Source organism: Alosa sapidissima, chromosome 16 (assembly GCF_018492685.1).
Source record: "Alosa sapidissima isolate fAloSap1 chromosome 16, fAloSap1.pri, whole genome shotgun sequence".
NCBI lineage: Eukaryota > Metazoa > Chordata > Actinopteri > Clupeiformes > Clupeidae > Alosa > Alosa sapidissima.
In genome coordinates, this window is record NC_055972.1 from 32,981,876 (window position 1) to 33,001,424 (window position 19,549).

Here is a 19,549-nt window from a genome sequence, read left to right on the forward strand (position 1 = left end):
ATGGTAAATTGGGAGATTGGTCGGTAGTTGTTGAGGTCATCATAATATAATAATAATAATAATAATAATAATAATAATAATAATAAAAAAAAAAAAAAGTTTAATTTATATAGCGCCTTTCTCAAACCCAAGGTCGCTTTACATAGTAGGAAGGCAGGGAAACACAATAACAAACAAACAAACAAACAAACAAACAATACAACAGAGATAAAGGCAGGGAAACACAATAACAAACAAACAAAACAATACAACAAAGACAAGTTATCTGTATGGAACTATGTGTTGGGTGTGGAGGAGAAGTGATCATTAAACAGAAAGGTCTTGAGATGTGCTTTGAAGAAAGGAAGAGAAGGACAGGCACAAAGGGGTTGGGGGAGGGAGTTCCAGAATTTGGGGGCCAATGCACTGAAGGACCTGCCACCCAGGGTGGAGAGTCTGGAGCGGGGGATAGCCAAGAGTTTTTGGTCAGAGGATTGAGTGGGAAGGAGTGTAAGGGGTCAGGAGGTCACAGATGTAGGGGGGAGCAAGGTTGTGGAGGGCTTTGAAGGTGAGTATTAGTACTTTGTATTTGATCCTGGACAGAACTGGTAGCCAATGGAGTTGATGGAGAATGGGGGTGATGTGTGGTTCAGCCCAGGTTTTTTCAGGGTTGGTTTGACAATAGCAGTCTTCAATGAAGGAGGGATCTGACCAGTGATGAGCGAGGTGTTAATTATTGATGTGATCATTGAGATGATGGATGGTAGGCACATCTTGACCAGGCTTGTCGGAACAGGGTCCAACTGACAGGTGGAGGAGTTGCACTTGGTGATGAGACCAGAGATGTAACTTTCAGCAGGGAGACTGAATTCACTGAGTGCATTTATTGTAGGTGAGACCAACTCAATCAAGGAGCATGGTTGTTTCAGCTTAGTAATTGAACACTCCAATTGCTGATGGATTGCCTCAATTTTTGTGTGAAAAAAGTTCAAGAAGGCTGAGCAGCGTTCAACAGATGCATTCTGATAGATGGCACTATCAGGTGGCTTGAGGAGGCCATTCACAGTGGAAAAGAGAGCCCTGGTGTTTCCTTCTCCCTCATTGATGATCCTTGCATAGTATGAGCTCTTTGCAGCAGAGAGTGCTTTTTTTGTACTGAAGAATGTGCTCCGAGTACATCCCTTGGTGGACAGCAAGACCAGTCTTTTTTGATAGTCGCTCCAGGCGCCGACCCATTGACTTCATTTGGCATAGTTCAGGAGTGAACCAAGGTGCGGAGTGCACAAACGAAACGGTCCGTGTCTTTAAGGGGGCAAGACTGTTGAGTGCTGCATACATGCAGTTGTTGTAATTGCCAACCAGATCCACTACTGAAGCATTGGGAGAAGGGCAAGGATAGGAGGTAACTAGTGAAGTAAGTTCTTCTGGCACTACCTTTTTTATGTTGCGATATGACAAGACAAGCTGAACTTTGGATTTCCTGATGGACAGATAGGTGTCAAATAGCACAACTTTGTGGTCTGATATGGGTAATTCAGCAGTACTGAAATTGGTAGGTGTTATACCAGAACAACAGACCAGATCTAAAATATGGCCTTTGTTGTGAGTTGGAAAGTCAATGTATTGGGTGATGTCAAAGCAATCAAGCATGTCCATAAAGTCTTTTGTGCATGTTTTAGTAGAATTATCCAGGTGTAAATTAAAAATCACCCACCAGAATAATGTTAGGAGACATTGCATTAAGTTCAGTGAGGACAGTTGAAAGTTCAGAAAAAAAACACCCTTGATGGTTTAGGAGGTCTGTACAATACCGCAACAACGGTAGGTGTAGATCCTTGGAGTTTGACAGCCAGCAGTTCAATGAGGATTGATCAGGCAAAGTGAGCGGTGTCAACTTGACGTTCTCGCGATAGAGCAGGGCGAGACCGCCCCCTCTCCGGGAAGAGCGTGGCTTGCAGATGTAAACATATCCAGACAGAACAGCCTGATTCAGATGGAAGAAGTCGTTGTTTTGCTGCCAAGTCTCAGTGAGACACAAAAAGTCAATTGTATGGTCTGTAATAAAGTCGCTGATCAAAGGAGCTTTGTTGGAGATAGATCTGATGTTGTAAAGTCCAACTTTTACTCGGTTAAAGTGAGTGTGCACATTTGACCTGGGCAGAGAGGCAAGTAGGCCTACACGGTGATCAACTCGTCGATCATGCTTCACTTTGCAGCGGTTAACAGACCAGAGAGAGGGAATCGCCTTGTTGTCCTTTTTGATGTATATTTTGTCACAACGGGATCCTCGGTGGATATACTTCGGACACCGGAGGATGTCACGTTGGTATAGGAGTTCTGCAGGAGGCTCAAAGTTTCCCCAAAGGCAGTAAAGTTCATTCTGTGAGTATTGCCTCATCTGTAATCCAGTAAATGTTGCAGCTGGCAGTGGTCTATTTCGGCCAAACTTTCGCTGGAGTCCACCGGAATCAGAAGCGCAGGTCAGTCAGTGGGATGACTCCAGGCGAAACGCATTAAACATGTAAAAAATAAAACTGGCACTTATTTATAGGGAAAAGTAACTAATATATATATATATATATATATATATATATATATATATATATATATTAAACTTAGCTAAACTACTATAGATAAAAATGTAAAAATGTTCAATGCATTTGTGATAAATATTAAAAATACTGAATAAAAACAAGCCAGACGGAGCACAAAATGCTAAGCATGCATCTAGGCCAGTGTTTCTCAAACTTTTTCAGACCAAGGACCACTTTATCATTTAAAACAAAAATCGCAGACCACCTAGCCCACGGGACAGTCTAAAACCTAAAAAAACCCTTCTTAAACAGCCTATATTATGAACTCATTTGTAATAATTAGGTTACTACCAAAATTACCACCAAAGACCTTGAACATGATTTATGTGAGCTGAATTTCTGTTAAGGTTCAGATTAAACATGTACAGACCTATTGCCTTTGGTTGTGATGTGATTAATAAAACATGAATCGGTGGGCAGATGAAGAGGATTTATTTGAAAAAACAAATGCTCACAGTGAACAGAAATGTTCACTGTCATTATCAATAGTAGAGTTGAACTCATTGTGAACTAGTTCAAAATTAAAGGAGATAGCTATGAACGTGAATAGCCTTTTCATTTTTAATCTTTGCACTGCTAATAAAAGAACACATTGCAAATAAGCATAATAGCTTTACAAATAGCAGTCAACGCACTCATCATTGTCTAATTATTAATGGGATGAATGGTGCTGCTTATGAAGCATCATCGACTCAATGTTTGGCTCCAAACTGGAGAGTTTTAATCTCATACTAGGGGCTACATTGATCCTGTTGCGCTGCTTTGTTCAAACCAACCAGTGTGGAAAATCCAACTTCACAGTTGTAGGTGGTTGAAAACGGCATTAACAGTTTTAAAGCAGACTCAGCCAGCTCAGGATGTTCAGGTTGGAGATAGACCCAGAAGTCTGCATTTTTCTCTAAATTCCATCCTAAGTGTCCCATCTGATGCAATGTCCACAAGACGGTCAACCTCCCGTGCTGATAGTTTGGAACTGACACACTCAATGTGAGGTTTGTCTCCAAATGGATTTCTGATCCACTCAAAGTCCCCATCTAATTCTGGAAAGTATCTTCCCATGTCTGTGTGAAGGCCTTGCAGATGTTTTTTGAAGGCTGCAACGGTGTTGCCATCCAGGACCTCTTCGGCTGCGAGGAGAAAATCCGCTAGAGTTGGGAAACAGTCAAATTCCTGGCGATCAAGACGGACACACCATAACTCCATTTTGATGCGTGCAGCTTTAATTTTGTCCTGCACAGTAAAGATCGTGACTGAATTTAGCACTGCAGGGAAAAGCAGAGTATTGAGAGTGCTGAACACATCGGCAAGGTAGGGTAATTTTGCGAGCCATTGAAAATCATGCATTCGGTCATTAAGTTCATTTTGATGCAGAAATAACCGGACCTCATCGCGCAGTTCAAAGAAACGGGTGAGAACTTTCCCACGCGATAACCAGCGAACTTCAGTGTGAAAAAGAAGTTTTGTGTGCTCGCTCCCCATTTCTTCACACAGAACTTTAAAAAGACGTGTGTTCAGTGCCTTGCTTTTAATTTAATTAACTATTTTAACGGACTCCTCCAATACTGTTTTAAGCAGGGGGGCATTTTTTTCACTGCCAGTTGCTCTCTATGGATGCAGCAGTGCGTTGATGCGGCAGAAGGAGCAACAGCGCGTACACGCGCAACCAGGCCCTTATGTTTTGCGGTCATCGCCGTTGCACCATCAGTGCAAACGCCAACACATCTCTTCCAATCAATGTTATTCTGCATAATGAAGCTATTTAGCGACTCAAAAATCGCTTCTCCTGTGGTGTTGGTTGGTAGGGACTGGCAGAAAAGAAAATCATCCACCACAGCACCAGCATGTATATATCTCACAAAACAAAGAATAGCCTCATTACCAATGTCTGTGGACTCGTCCAGCTGCAGAGAAAACAGATGACTCTGGCGTAGACGTGTCACCAGCTGATCTTGGACATTTTCAGTCATGGATGTTATTCGGCGTTGGACTGTGTCATTGGACAGAGGTACTTTGTTAAGTTCATCACTTGCTTTCTCCCCCAGTATGATGTTGGCCATCACCTTCGCAGCTGGTTTAACTAAAGTCTCACCTATTTAATGAGGTTTGCCAGCTTTCGCGATCAGTAGGGAGACCTTGTATGAGGCTTCGGTAGCCTTCGCATTTTCCCCAGGCACAAAAAACTGCGTGGCTTCCATTCTCATGTGTCGCTCAAGCTCTTCACATTTTCTCTCAAAAAATGCCACAGGTTTGCAGATGTAATCTTTGTGTTTTGTCTCTAAATGCCGCTTGAGTTTAGCAGGTTTCATTGCTTCATTGGCCAATGTCATAGCACAGAACACAATGCGGCTTTGGGTCTTCAGCCTCTCCAGTCCAGAAAAATCCAAATTTTATGTAGTCACTAAGGTATTTACATTTAGCTTTTGCACACAATGTTCCACAATGTTGTGCTAGGTCCTGCTGCAAGCTAGGCCTACCCTGGGACTCGATGTTCACCTCGTCACTTACGTTGGACGTTTCTTCAGCTTTTCTTTTAACTGACCCCGTCTTCAACCCATTGAGGCCCATTGAGATCGGGCAACATAATTTCTATTAGGACGATTAGGATACTTAGTAAAACAAGTACTCAACACTATTGTTTGGAAGTCAGGTGGGGTTGATTTTCAAACACACAATATACAATATAAAATCTTTATATTGAAATAAAATTTAAAAAAATTCAAAAAAACATGGACTAGGCTATTTGAGTTTCTTAAAGCTGAGCTGTGCTTAAATTGTTCAATACATGATTTCATAACAGGCCAAATATAAAATAAATGTTAAATATAGCCTAGATATCTGTAAATATTAGATGATCAGATGATTCAGTTCTATGTAATATGTCATGTTTCTGTAATGTTTCATACAGTGATGCAGGTCTACTGCAGTGAATAGGCTAAATACAACTTTGATCATTTTTATAGCCTACTACTGTATAGTTAACTTTGGCCTTGGTGCCCTGACATGTGGTCTTTGTGCCCCCCACCAAATATGCCCAACTGAAGGCCAAGTGGCCTTGCCCCCAGAATGGTGAAATTCCAAGCCTGGTTGGTATTATTTTCAGTATAAAGAGTTTCAGTATAATACTAAAACAATACCAAATTTTGATTTCTGTTTACTGTTTAAAAAGTCATACTTTTTTTTCATAGTTTGGCTGGTCCTGCAACTTTGTCAGGTGTGACTTATATATGAAAAAATATATATTTTAAAAACAATTAATAAACAATTAATATATAAATGTAAATTCATATTAACTGACATGAACCCTACATGAAACATTACCGCCTACAGCCGCGAGAGAGAGCGCTTTCAAATGCACAAGTTCTGTCTGAGATTAGTGCTTGCACTATGACTGAAACACACGTGTATACCTAAATCCTCAAATTATGGCTGGGATTCTATTTATATCCTCAGATTTGGACAAATAAAGGCCAGTAATAATTTTGTTTCGATTTAACTTATAAAAGAGCTCTTCTTAATATTTTATAGTTTGTTGGTTTAATATTGTTGCCAATGAAAAGGCATTGTCCTACACCATGAGTCTCACACGTCGCTCTCAAGCCAATGAAAAGGCATTGTCCTACACCATGAGTCTAACACGTCGCTCTCAAGCTACCAGTCGCTTGGCACCCCTTTCTGAGCTTGCCAGAGGCTGAAGCAGTAACCTACATTTAAACACAATTGTTGCTGCCAGGCATCAGCCTACATAAAAAAGTAAATCATGCATAATTAAAAAAATATCGTAGACCTCTTTGGCTATACGGAATAAGGTTTCCATTGCAGCACAGCACACGTTCCATGAATGAATGAAATCTCGCAATAAGCGGATGGAAATCCCGACACTCTTTCAACTACATGAAACTTAATAGTGAACCATGAAATACCCCACAGATTTCAGTGGTCATCAGTCCCGATATTTAGCAATATAATCAAACAGTCCAAACGTAAATTAAATCCCAAATCGAACATCTTCTGCTTTTGATAGCCTACCGGTATGCGGCTCCAAACGAAAAGTAGGTCTATTTCTTAAATGTCTATGTCTCACAATAAAACTCACCACGCAAAAATCACACTATGTCTATGTCTCACAATAAAACGCACCACGTAAGAAATAAAGGCCTAGCTGCCTCGAATACAAGCCCGCCCCAAATAAAGGTGCTGTGCTTTGCTCAGCCTAAATAAATGTACGATAGTCTGTCTCCTAAACATTCCTCACCCGTTATCTAGACATGCATGGAAACATTTGAAAACAAAACTTACTGCCATATATGTAGTCTAATATTTGATCGCGGTTTCACTACAAATCATCTTTCACGTAATGAATGCGCACACTAGAAAGTGAAAGTAGGCCTACTATGCGCTCAGTGTCTGTAGCTGTCTGTTCACATCCGCAATCAATTATAACGTTCCTCAAATGGAGAACACATCTATGTTCTTTCGCGTTATAGGCTGTCATGCTTCTGTTTTTTCAAAATTCCTGACGGTTCCTGATCGCAAACTTTTGTTTTCCTGTCCTGTCGATAGCGGTTGATATAGAAGCACTAGGCTATTATTTGACTTCAGCAGTGCCAAATCCTGCTGAGAGAGAGAGGAACCCGCAAAGTGGTCCTGCGCATGCGTGTCTCTGCATGGGGCTACGTTCAATTGAAGAGAGTTGGTCCGTCCAGTCAATAGTCCCGCATTCAGGCCGCTCCATTATTAGATTAACGTTATCAGACAGCGCTGTAAAATGCGTGCGGGAATTTCTCGCATTATGATGGCTAGAGTTGCGAGACTTTTATTATTATGCGCAATACTTAATAACTTATACCCGCTCTGAAATTTAGGCCCTGGTTTTAATGCGCATCTTTTTTTCTCTTGCTCTCTCGGAGGTGGCCTGTCGAGCATTTGCTCTGCTGCCAGCTTGTGCCAATATATTGTCCAAAATGCTTGATTGTATTTTTACCTAAATTTTCATGTACCACATCAGCATTTTTGTTCCGTTAATCTTTTATAAATTGCTTTACAATTAGCGTCGGGCCCTAGTTGGCAGCCTTCTTTATCGCTCGGCCGCCTCAGCTGGCAGCCATTCACTCCTTCCTCTGCATGTTATTTTAAAACGTGCATCTTTTTCTCTCTCATTCTGGGAGGTAGCCTCCCGAAAATTTCCACTGCTGCCGGCTTGTTTCTCCACATCCCCCATAATGCTTTATTGTATTGCACTCTCCACATTTTTAGCATTTTTGTTCAGTGAATCTTTTGTAAATTGCTTTATGATTACTGTCGGGCCTATAGGCCTACTCTGATGCCTGGCTTGCCTCAGCTTCGGTCACGTCCTTTTAAAACTGCATCTTTTCTCTCTCTCGAGCATTTAATCTGCTGCCGGCTTGTGCCCAAAATGCTTGATTGCATTGTATTCTCCACATTTTAGCTAAATTTTGGTGTACCACATCAGCATTTTCTTTCAGTGAATCTTTTGTAGCCTAAATTGCTTTACAATTGCCTTCCGGCACTCTTGGCTGCCTTCACTCCTTCATCTTCATTAACATGAATCTTTTTGGCCTCAATAGCCTAGTTAAATTGTCCGTTTTTGGTTTTGGATTTTGTGGATAAGTCCGGTGCGACTTATATGTTTTTTTCCTGTTCATGACGCATTTTTTGACTGATGCTACTTATACTCCGGAGTGACTTATAGTCTGGAAAATACGGCACTCTTCGGTCCCTGTGATTATTTGTGAAACTGTGCGAGAAGGAAAGTGTGGTAGCAAGCTCCCAAATTGATGCTCGTCTGAGAAATGGAGTTTTGGATAATGTTCAGCTTCAGCAGCTTTACCTATATGCTGTTCGTTATTTATTTAAGGGGCTACCGGAGGAGTTTTGGAAGCATTAGTCAAAAAAGATGTGACCCTCCCTCGCCAGCAAGAAATTTTTCTATGACCCTCCAAAGTGATTGAGAAAAAACGCATGACCCTCCCCTTCAATTTATTGATGCCTTCTGTTCTGGGTCAAATTGGGAGCTTGCATGCTACCACTCTTTCCTTAAAATGCCTTGAAAAGGCTTATCGTTTGCACAATTTCATAAATAATCACCGGGACTGAAACATTGCCTACCTGTCAACTTTTTCTGGGTTTATCACATACTGTATTTTAACTTTTGTCCCCGTCTTAGGAGGAGCTGCAGGGCCGTCGCAAGGGGGTGCGAGGCCCTGTGCGAACTTAACAGGTGCGAGGCCCTTTTCACTTATGTGCATGAAATCATGCGATAGCCTACTTTACACGTAGCCTACTGACGGTGCATTTTAGCCCAGGCTAAAGGCTACACCAGCTTGTCTTTAAGAGGGGAAATTGTATAGCCTATAACATTATCTGAGTCACATATTTGGCCAAAATACAAGTCGTTTATCATAGGCTACATCATGAAACCAAACTAGTGTAACAAAGGCAAACACTTTAACAGGGGGAATTAATTGGGCATGAATCATTGTGCTGAACGCTATTTGTCAATGAGCAGAAACACACACGACATTCAAACTATTGATAACTATTGGAAACTGGTCTGTAGGCTAACATTGGACAAATAAATGACATTGACTCGACATATGCTGACTAAGAAAAAAAAAAAACTTGCTTACTGTGCCGCAAACTCAGCAATGAAATTATAGGCCAGCTTGCAGGTAGCCTACGTCTTCTCATTTCATAGAAGGGCGAGCCCACTAGTCTCTCCTGTGACATGGAGGTGCGCAAATAATAGCCTATTCGACTTAGAAAAGCTTCATTCACCGAGGTGCGAGGCCCATCAGATTTCGCCCATCAGCGAAATGTCAAAAGCTAACTTAAATAACTGTTTTCATTGTTATAGGCTACTTTACAACACTATCGTTTTGTCAAATCGCAGTTGCAGTAGGCTATTTTTCTCAGCATGATATTGGTGACGACGTGTGTCTGTCACTGAAAGAAAACACGCAGCGTTTTAGTCAGAGAGGACCGTCATGTCGTTTTTTTTTAGAACACCAGTGTAGCCTAACCTTCACTACACTATCAGTCAAAAATGTTCACAATGTCATGAAAATAAATGCCATTTACCTGCCTGCTAGTTAGGCAAGTTAACCTCTATATCGGAAAGTGACCCATTAGGCTACCGCCCGTGCCCTATTTTTGTGTCGGCCTATGAGTCACTTAATATTCATTTAACCAATACGGCGGATTCCTAAGGAAACGCAAGCATCCAGCTCATTTGGCTCATTACTATATTTGTACCAAAAATAACATTGTAGCCTACAGTGATTTGAAGAGCGGTAGCCAAAACAGTGTTGTGAGGCTGCGTGTACAAAACCGCTTCTTTACAGATCAGCTGGCTAACGCTTCTTTTGCCAGCTGCCCATTACGCCAGATCAAATTTTGTATAATTTTATTCAGACGAGAAAGATACATTTAGATTTCCATGTGAACAGTTTAGGAAAAAAGTACCTATTTTGAAATTTGCTTTGCCATTTTTTCTACGGTCCCAGAGTTGTCCCAGACACCATGCTACCACTCCTTTCTCCTTGCATTAAATCATGCGATAGCCTATTGACAGTGCATTTTAATAGTAGGCTAAAGGCTACACCAGCTTGTCTTTAAGAGGGGAAATTTTATAGCCTATAACATTAGCTGAGTCACATATTTGGCCATAATCTGTTTATTATAGGCTATCACGAAACCAAACACTTTAACAAGGAGAATTAATTGGGCATGAATCATGCTGAACGCTATGTCAATGAGTTGAAACACACATGACATTCAAACTATTGATACATTGTGCACTATGGACACTGGTCTGTAGGCTACCATTGGACAAATAAATGACATTGACTCGCCATATCCTGACTCAGGGAAAAAAAACATCTTCTTGCTTTTTGCCGCAAACTCAGCAATGAAATCATAGGCCAGCTTGCAGGTAGCCTACGTCTTTTTCATTTCATAGAAGGGCGGATGGATGCAACCGCGAGGACGGCAATGAGTTGTTAACAGACATGAACCAAAACATATAGCCCAGCAGCAATCTATCTAAAATAACACATACTTGAAGTACCATTCATGATAAGCTGTAGGATGTTTCATTCGTCCCCCTTAAATAACTCTTGAACGGTTTTGTTCAGAGCTATACATGCAACATGCGACAAAGGACAGATGTATGTTGCTAGTGACAAAATATTAACTTTGTAAATATTACGATGTCTTTGTCATGGGGAAGTGTTTTTCCCCATGCATTTATTCTAGGCTACTGTCAGTGCCGTGAGAGAAGCGGGTTCTGTGTTGCGTTCATTTCAGTGACTGACGCGAGAGAAGCGGGGTTTGTGTTGTGTTAATTTATTTTCATTGGGCATGCCCTGCCGTGCCGTCCACAGCTCTTCAGTTCCGACAAAGCCGAAATTACTCATTTTGAAACAATGAGTGCAGGCCGTGCGTTTGTATTGTTATATTGCTTGACGGGGGGGATTCCAAGCAGCTTTCAGCCATAAGGCTACTTTGAGAAAATGTCCTAATTAACCCGACACTAATATTCAAAATGTTGAATTTCGGCATAGCCTATAAACTATTTTGGCATAGCCTATAAGCTATTTCGGCATAGCCTATAAGCAGTTTAATTAAATGTAATGTTAGTTGTAAACAAACGGGCTACTTGGTGAGGCTTGGCCTCACAGATACGCTCGTGCCTTAGATGGCAAGAAAAATCTTCACGATATTAGGCCTATTAACTGACCGCCCATTTCACGTTGGCTGGGGGGCAGGGGGGGCCATCAGACATTTGTGCCCAGTTAACCCGGCCCTGCCCCCAACAAATCACACCTTCCCCACCTCTGTGACAGCTTAAAAGAAGTCGAGAGGACTCCTAACTCACAGACCTATTCACAAACCGGTTTTGTGGCATTTCGCCATGTTTTGAAATCCTATGCGGCTACAGAAGCTTCCAATCGTGAAGAAGCAATTTTGCATTGTAGGCATAACTAACATGCAATAACGCCACCAACAACAACCAAAACTAGGCTACTCATTGTCAACATGTAAATTAAATGTAACATTATTGTGAATCAAATTAAAATGTTCTCTTTTGCAAACATAGGCATAGGCATAGTAACAGATTAATTTAATAATGTTACAAAGATACTACATCAGTATGTTTCATTAGGCTACTAGGCTATTTGTTTTGCCTTACTCTTGATTAATTTAGGCTAGGCCTTTTTATTCAGTTATTCATCATCTTCTGTCCTTGTGTTGCGCACGCATTCTCAGACCTGCCACCTGCCACTCATCATCGTAAGGGAGGTGTTTGGAATCATTCCTGCATTACAATCATCAGCCAATCAAGGTGGTCACTTCAGTCAAGCTCGTGCATGAGTAATAATGTCATCCATAGCAACGAAGACTCACTCACTCTTAGTCAAAGATTCTAGAGCGCTCCGCTCCAGAATCTGTTCAGGAGTGGTCATATTTCCTTACTAAGAGTAGGTCTGAAAGGCTTTGTGAATAACTTAACAAGAGAAACTCCTAGCTAAAATATTTTATTGCTATTTAGGAGTAGCCTACTCCTAGTGATAAGATAGAAGGTTTTGTGAATATGGCCCCTGGTGTCTAACCCAATGCATAGGCCATTTACACAAAATAATGGTCGAATATTAGGCTACTGATGATCATTGTTATTTAAGAACATGCAGTGCGCGTAGGGCACCAAAAACATCTTGCTCGTAAAAAATCATCATACCGCACATTGTGGCGGGTCTGTTATTTAACCTACTTACTGTAGGCTGCGCAAACCACAGGCCTTTATTTTGGGAAAGCCTGCATTCGAGGCAGGCCTTCTGTTAAAGAATTTTATATAAAGCGTGCGCTAACAGTAATCCTCCTGCCCCCGATACCACAGCTGTGGATAGTGTGGAATGTTCAAGTAATAACACAATCCAATGTGTGTCTCAATTGTCCCCCGCTGACCACCTCACACATTTCTCTAGATTTTGCAACGACCTTACATGACACAATGCCATAAAATGCCAGTTTTTAGGACACAGAATAATGTTTGTAATGATACCAGTTAAGGCCTACGTTTCACAGTAACATAAGTGTAATGGGCTATTCATTGTCGAAGGTGCATGGTGAAGTGAAATTCTTACTTTGGAAAACAAACATTTGCCGATATCATTGAATAGGGGATAGGCCTACTTGTTTATTTTTTTACATAGCCTACAATGGCCAGTTCAGACAAAGCCGAAATTACTCATTTTGAAACATTTGTATGGTTATATTGCTTGACTTAAATCCCAGAGAGTAGGCTACTGCACCCCACAGTGATGGGCCTAGCGTTCAGTGTGGGGTATAAACAAGCTGAGAATTTAGCGGTGTCACATCTGCCTGTCACAGACGTGGGGAGCTCTTTGAAGCTTGGGATAATGTGGTACAGTTACTACCGTAACAGTATTTTATTCTTACTCTTACTTCTTATGGAATATTTTTTTTTTCAATATTATAAAGGCTTTGTTTGAATGCTGTTGGAACAAATAGTAGTTGATTATAAAGGCAACTTTCTGTTGCAATATTCTGTGTGTTCTGGACTGCAGGTAACTTGTTAAGCCAGTGGTTCTCAAACTTTTTCTTTCATTCCCCACTTTGATCAAGGGGGCATTGACTGATGATAGTGGAGATAACGTGTTATCCCAAGGCCTTTGCAAGTCAGCATCTCCGACGGTAGTCTACCCTATTAAAAAAAAAATATACGTTTTCGATGTCCCAAACAAAGAGCCATACTTTATTGTTTTAACGATCTCTATGCTACTCACCAAAATGTAGGCATGGGAACATGATGAAGTATCCAACTGTCGTGTGTTAAATTATTGGGATTACGAGCCAGTGGTTTTCAAGGATACAAGGAAGTTTATTGTCACATGCATATAGTTACTGGATGTAAGAAATGGGGGGGGGGGGGTAAAAAGTGCAGTAGAAGAGGGACATTTTTCATAATTTCAAACATTATGCGTGACTCTGACATCGAAATGCAACAGGCTCATATCGTCCTCACATTCGCAAAATGAGGACATACAGACTGCTCAGATAACAGGTGTACCTCCAGTTTTGTACGGTTTTAGTCAAGTTATAGGCCTGTTTACCTTTAAAGGTTCTGCATTCTGCATTTTGCAATGAGCAGTGCTTTCCCTTTTGAATTGGAAATGCTCTGTGTCATTGTGTGTGTGTGTGTGTGTGTGTTTCTATGAATTGTTAATCCGGCCCTGCCCCCAACAACTCACCTTTCCACCTCTGGCCTATTGTCCAGGAGGAGGAGGGGCCTGAGGCCTGGACAAAGTCATCAACAGAGTCATAGCACTGAAAGGAGAGGCAACTGGCATGTGATCTTCCCACGGGCCAATGAATGTACAAGTTTTCTCCTGTGCCTACGATATTTAATCCAGTGTTTTGTCAAATTGCAAATTGCTATTCGTTTTAACGAATTTTTATGATAGTATGAAGTACTTTTTGTATAGGCTACTATTTTAATTGGTTTATACTCAATACTTGACCAATGGCTATTGCATCTTTCTATTGCAAGTGAGAATGTGGCAGGTGATCTACTGTAGCCTATAGGCTTCATAAAATAAAATAAACGGGTGCGTTTCCCATACAACTACGGAGGTTAGATTTTTACTAACGTGGTACGATGCATCGTTCAACTAACCAACATGTAAGTTACGACTGTTTCCCAAAACTGTCGTACTTACATAGTACTTGTAAGTTTGGACCATGATAGTTTCCAAACTTCAGTAGTCTGGACTAAGGTGGTTAATGATGTTTAGTAGCACGTGACGGGCACACCTGCACATACAGTAACAGAGACTTAATGATGGACTACCTTAGTTTAATCCGTGAAATCTGTTTTCACAGGGTGATCAAGTTAAAGGAATTATCCGGAGTAAAATGCACTTTAGATGAATTTACGGATGATTGGGAGTACATACCTTGAGTTGACATCAAAATCATGTCATTCGGATGTGTTTTGAGAAAGTTCGATTTTACCGTTTTTAGTCAAAACTCGTTAGCCTGTTAGTGACCAGGGCATGTCATTTCGCCGCTACAAAACGCTATTTTTATACCTCTTCTACAGTTCCAAACAACATTACACTTACGTGGTAGTGAGTAGAGGGTCCCTAAAGCCAAACCGAAGTATCCTGAGGTCTTTATGTGGTCGGATAGAGTCCAGAATGAATTTCATCAAACCAGTACCTTTCCGGAAATGTTGCTGCTGCAGCTAGCATCTTTAGGGGAAAGTACGGACTCAACGTATGTACTCCCAATCATCCGTAAATTGATCCAAAGTGCATTTTACTCCGGATAATTCCTTTAATTCATTGGTTCATATTAGAGATGCACCGATATGGAATTTTAGGGCCAATAACGATAACCGATATTTATTGGTTTGTTGTGGCCGATACCGATACGATAACTGATAATATTACTCTTGAAAAAAAATTGTGAAAAGTGATTTGCATTTAATAAGCATAATTTTATTGTAGTAATTTTACCTACCACCAAATGATGGACAGAACTCATAATAGCCCTCAATAGTACGGCAGTCAACAACATAACAGTAGCCTAGCCCTACAGTATGTGTGGCTCCTTTAAGTGAACCTGACGTCAGTGAATTGCGAGTGAGTGGCTAGAGAGTTTGAATCGTTTTCATTTAGGACTAAACGCTCATAAACGGCTCAGCTTGGAATAAGCTACAGTATAGCGACCAAATCAGAGTTTGTGAGGGAAACTTGGGTTTAGTTTCAAATGCGGGTAACTGAATAAAGCTGCAACTCCTCAGACTGTATCTTATGTCCGTCTACTCTGTTGCGCACAACCTGCTGCAGCAGAAATGAAAGGGGTTAGCCCCAAAGGTTTTAATAACTTATTATGATGACCTGTCTGGAACTGAAGCACGCAAGGTTAGCATATTTCTAGGTAATAATACAAAACCCAAGCTAAAGTAATGCAAATATAATACTAAAACACAACTTAGAACTAGGCCTACGTATGTACTCGTCCCACTAATGAGTTTGTTTATTTGTTTCCCCGACCAGCGCGGTAAAGTGCAAACACACCAGCACAAGACGGCTCTAGATAGGGCTAAGCTCCGCTCTGGTAAGGTTAAATGGCGGATCATTCACGAGAGGATTTTGAGATGCAGATTCGCAAATGAACGCATATCCACAGATTTTGTTAGAGTGGTGAAATACATTCACACCGCTGACCTTATATAGGAAAAAGTATAGCCAACCAAGCTCAAGTAGCTCAGTGTAGCCAGACGGACCTTATGTAGGCCTACCTTAGGACTTTAAAAAAAAAAAAAAAAAAAAAAAAAAAAAAATTCACAATAATATATATCGGCCGCCGATATATCGTGCATCCCTAGTTCATATAGGCTGACCTTGTAAATTAACCATTGCTTTGAATTAACGTTTAACACGTCATTTAAATGTGCTGTTGAAACAGTTGTGTACTCTATTGTTATTTATCCCCTATTCACCCACGCCGTCAATTCTGTGGCGCAGTGCGTTAAGGCCGGCTGATGACAGCCGCCGTTATGCAGCAGTTATCAGTCCCCTGTCCAAGAGTTCGAATCTGCGTTAAGCGTAGTTAGCTTTTGGGAAACGCACCCCTGATGTCTGATGTGTGATCAGTGGAATATGGGGAGGGAAGTGGCAGTGTTTTTTTGCGCGTCTGCAGAAGTCAGCCAAATATGATGTAATTCTGCGGCATAAAGCAGATGTATTTGTTTATTGTACAGAAAAATAAAAATGACATGTCAAGCAGTCAATTGACTACATTGCAGTCAAGAAGTAGGGCAAATTAATTTACGAAACCAAAACGTGGGTCATAGTTGTCTAAGCCTCTATTGTGTAGCCTGTTAAAAACGTCGCCAGATAGTATTAAATCGCCAACAACATGATTTCTGCAGAAGCCTACCCAAGGCTACAGATTCATTCTGAACAGTTATTTCTCTACTGGCTAAATTACCACACAAGACACTGTTTTGATTTGCGTTTGAGTTGCGTTACCCCCAACACTGACAATAATGTAAACAGCAAATTAAGATATTTTTTTGTTTTGTGGAGCGGCACCGGTAGGCTATCAAAAGCAGATTTCGATTTTCGTTACCACCGTGTAGTCAAGCCTTAAGCCATACCCAAGTAGCCTAAATCGAGGTAATGTTTAATTATGCATGCATTTTGTTATTAATTCGTAGGCTGGGATTCCTCTCGGCAATAATTATGTTTAATGGTAGCCTCCTGCTTTTTCAGAAGGGGCGGCAGGCAGGCTGACAGAGCGATGTACAGTGGCAGACTGACGCACAGTGGCTGAAAGTGGTACTAAAGCTTCACGCAGCTTCACGCCGCGTAATGTGCGACTGAAGTGGCCATTTGAAAGCAACGCCCACTGTATGCTATTATGCTTAAAGGAACATGCCAACATTTTGAGAAATTAGCTTATTTGCAAACTCCCCCAGAGTTATATAAGATGATACATATTCTTGTTGTCTCTGTGTACAGTAACTCACTCTGACGCACCCACCGTTAGCATAGCTCATTGCAGTGGTTGGAACCAAGCCTATAGCTCGTAAAAGTGACACTTTTCCTATTTACATGTTGTGAATAGTATAATTACAATGTGTACAAAAGCCAGTGCAAAATGACACAGCGATTTTCTAAGCATACATACTTGGAACTATATACTCAGTGAGGCAAAGCACTGCTACTGCACTGCTAGATTTTTAAAAACACTGACCCTGAACATAATACAGAATGATAATATGGATGATAACTCGGAATGATCCATCTACTAAATGTTTAGCCATAAACAAGGTTGAGCACCTAAAGCAATGACTGTACCTTTCTTGGAGTATTGATCCAAGCTAGGTGAGTGAAATGGGAATCCACAGATACACCAACAACCTCACAGTTGATGTCATGGAACTCATTGGCCTTGTCACTGAAGGAGATTATCTCAGTTGGGCAAACAAATGTGCTATAAAAAAGAAGTCAAGAATAGTAAATAACAAGCACAAATACATTTTTGTTAAGTTAAAAATCAGCCACAAGGTGTCACCAAAACAAGCAGACAAACAGACAGACTTTTTCAGGCCTTTCTTAAGGGGTGCGTTTCCCAAAAGCATAGTTGCTAACCAACAGGTTGACCTGTTGGTTAGCAACTATGCTTTTGGGAAACGCACCCCAGAGCAGTTGGCCCAGCCCCCTGGTTACTGTTGCTAATGTCCCACAAGCTTCATAGTTCATGACAGGTCCACAATAATAATGCAATAGCAATGTTTTACAGCGATTCTCACATCGCTGAAAACATTGTACTTGGTTTCTTGCCACTTTATTTACGTTATTTCCATAGTTTTTGAGTTATTCTTAGTCCTTTTTTCTGATTACAAGTCTGCTGATACCCAACGTTAATGTTAACTAACATTAACATTAGCTGCTACTCCATTGGGCTGATAAGCTTGCCTTGACTGGCCGTCTCTCATCCATCGAGAGATTGCTGAGACTGCGAGAGATTTGCAGCTGCCACAACCACCGAGCTGCGGCTGACCTGCAAGCTGCCATACTAGCATCTGACGTTGGGTGCCTGGAGTCTGGATTGAGTGCTGAAGTGGGGAGCTCTGATGGCGACGTCGGGAGCCATGACGCAACAAACTGTTACTGTCTGAAGCCACCGAGCTGCTGATCAGCAAGAAGATCTCCCATCATGATTTCAGACTGTTCTGTTCTTCCAGTGCCCTCCAGACTGCCAGTGAAATCTCCGGGTTGGTCAGTTGTAACATTAAAGAACTTTGTTGCCATTGCATCGGTTGTGAACACACAGCTGTGCGCAGTTTCACGTGGGTCATCATTGCCCTTGGACATTTTCAGCCGGTTGGAAATTGGACTAATTTAACATGATTTTTCTTTTTCATTTTATTTTCTTCTTTACTTTTTATTTATTAGTTTGTTGTCTGTCTTGTATGTAAGTATGTCTTGGCGTCACGGGTACGCTGGCGACAACGGCGCTCCGTCCGGCATCTTTTGACTTTTGTTATGTGTCAATGACAATGTCATATGTGGAGCGCTTTGGGTTGCACTCCAGGGTTTCCCGCAGCACTTTGCAGTTAAGGCGGCCACCTTAGCAACACACGCCTGCCGCCTTAACTAGCCTACGTCGTCAAAAAAAAAAAAAAAAAAAAATTATATATATATATATATATATATATATATATATATATATATATATATATATATATATATATATATATATATACACATTGCTGCTAATAGGGCTGCTATTATGCCAAAAGTTTGGAACAACCAACAGTCTTCCTAGATCTGGCCGCTCAGCCAAACTGAGTAATCCGAGACGGATGGCCTTGGTCAGACAGGTAACCAAGGACCCAATGGTCACTATAAATGATATCCAGAGTTTCTTTGAGGATGAGAGAAGCGTCTCGCAAGTCTACAGACAATTTTCTCGACCATTGTGGCTTGGTTTTCACTCTGACATACTACAGAAGCTACTACTACTATAGCTACAGAAATTACAATGTGCCGTTTCAAATTCAGTGTCACATTTTATTGTGCACTTTAACTTATCACAGCATACTCTCTGCTTGAGGCTAAGATTGTGTTTAACTAGTGTATTGTGTTTAAACTGCAAAGTGCCTGCATTGTCGGCAAACTTTGTGTTCCCCTCAGTTCTGGGGTAGCGACTGCAACATTCGCAGTTCATGGAGTTTGTCTCCTTATAGTACCTCAACCAGCTGAATTCTCGCAGCCAGTCTTCCCGAAAATGGTGGGTTTGGGCCTTTTTCACCACACAAACCTCTGACTGTGAATCATCATCCGACTGCGACACTGTAGACCAGGGGTGGCCAAACTTTTTGGCTCAAGGGCCAACAAAGTTTTGTATCATTTAAA

At 41.2% G+C, this 19,549-nt stretch overlaps 1 protein-coding gene across 1 annotated transcript in view; it reads right to left on the reverse strand.

The window, feature by feature from the left end:
* Window positions 1-19,549, reverse strand: part of prdx3 (peroxiredoxin 3) — a 44,886-nt gene that overhangs the window by 19,601 nt on the left and 5,736 nt on the right. The window contains exon 4 of the mRNA XM_042066089.1: window positions 17,486-17,621. Within this exon, the coding sequence (XP_041922023.1) occupies window positions 17,486-17,621 (136 nt within the window). The remainder of the gene's footprint in view (window positions 1-17,485; window positions 17,622-19,549) is intronic.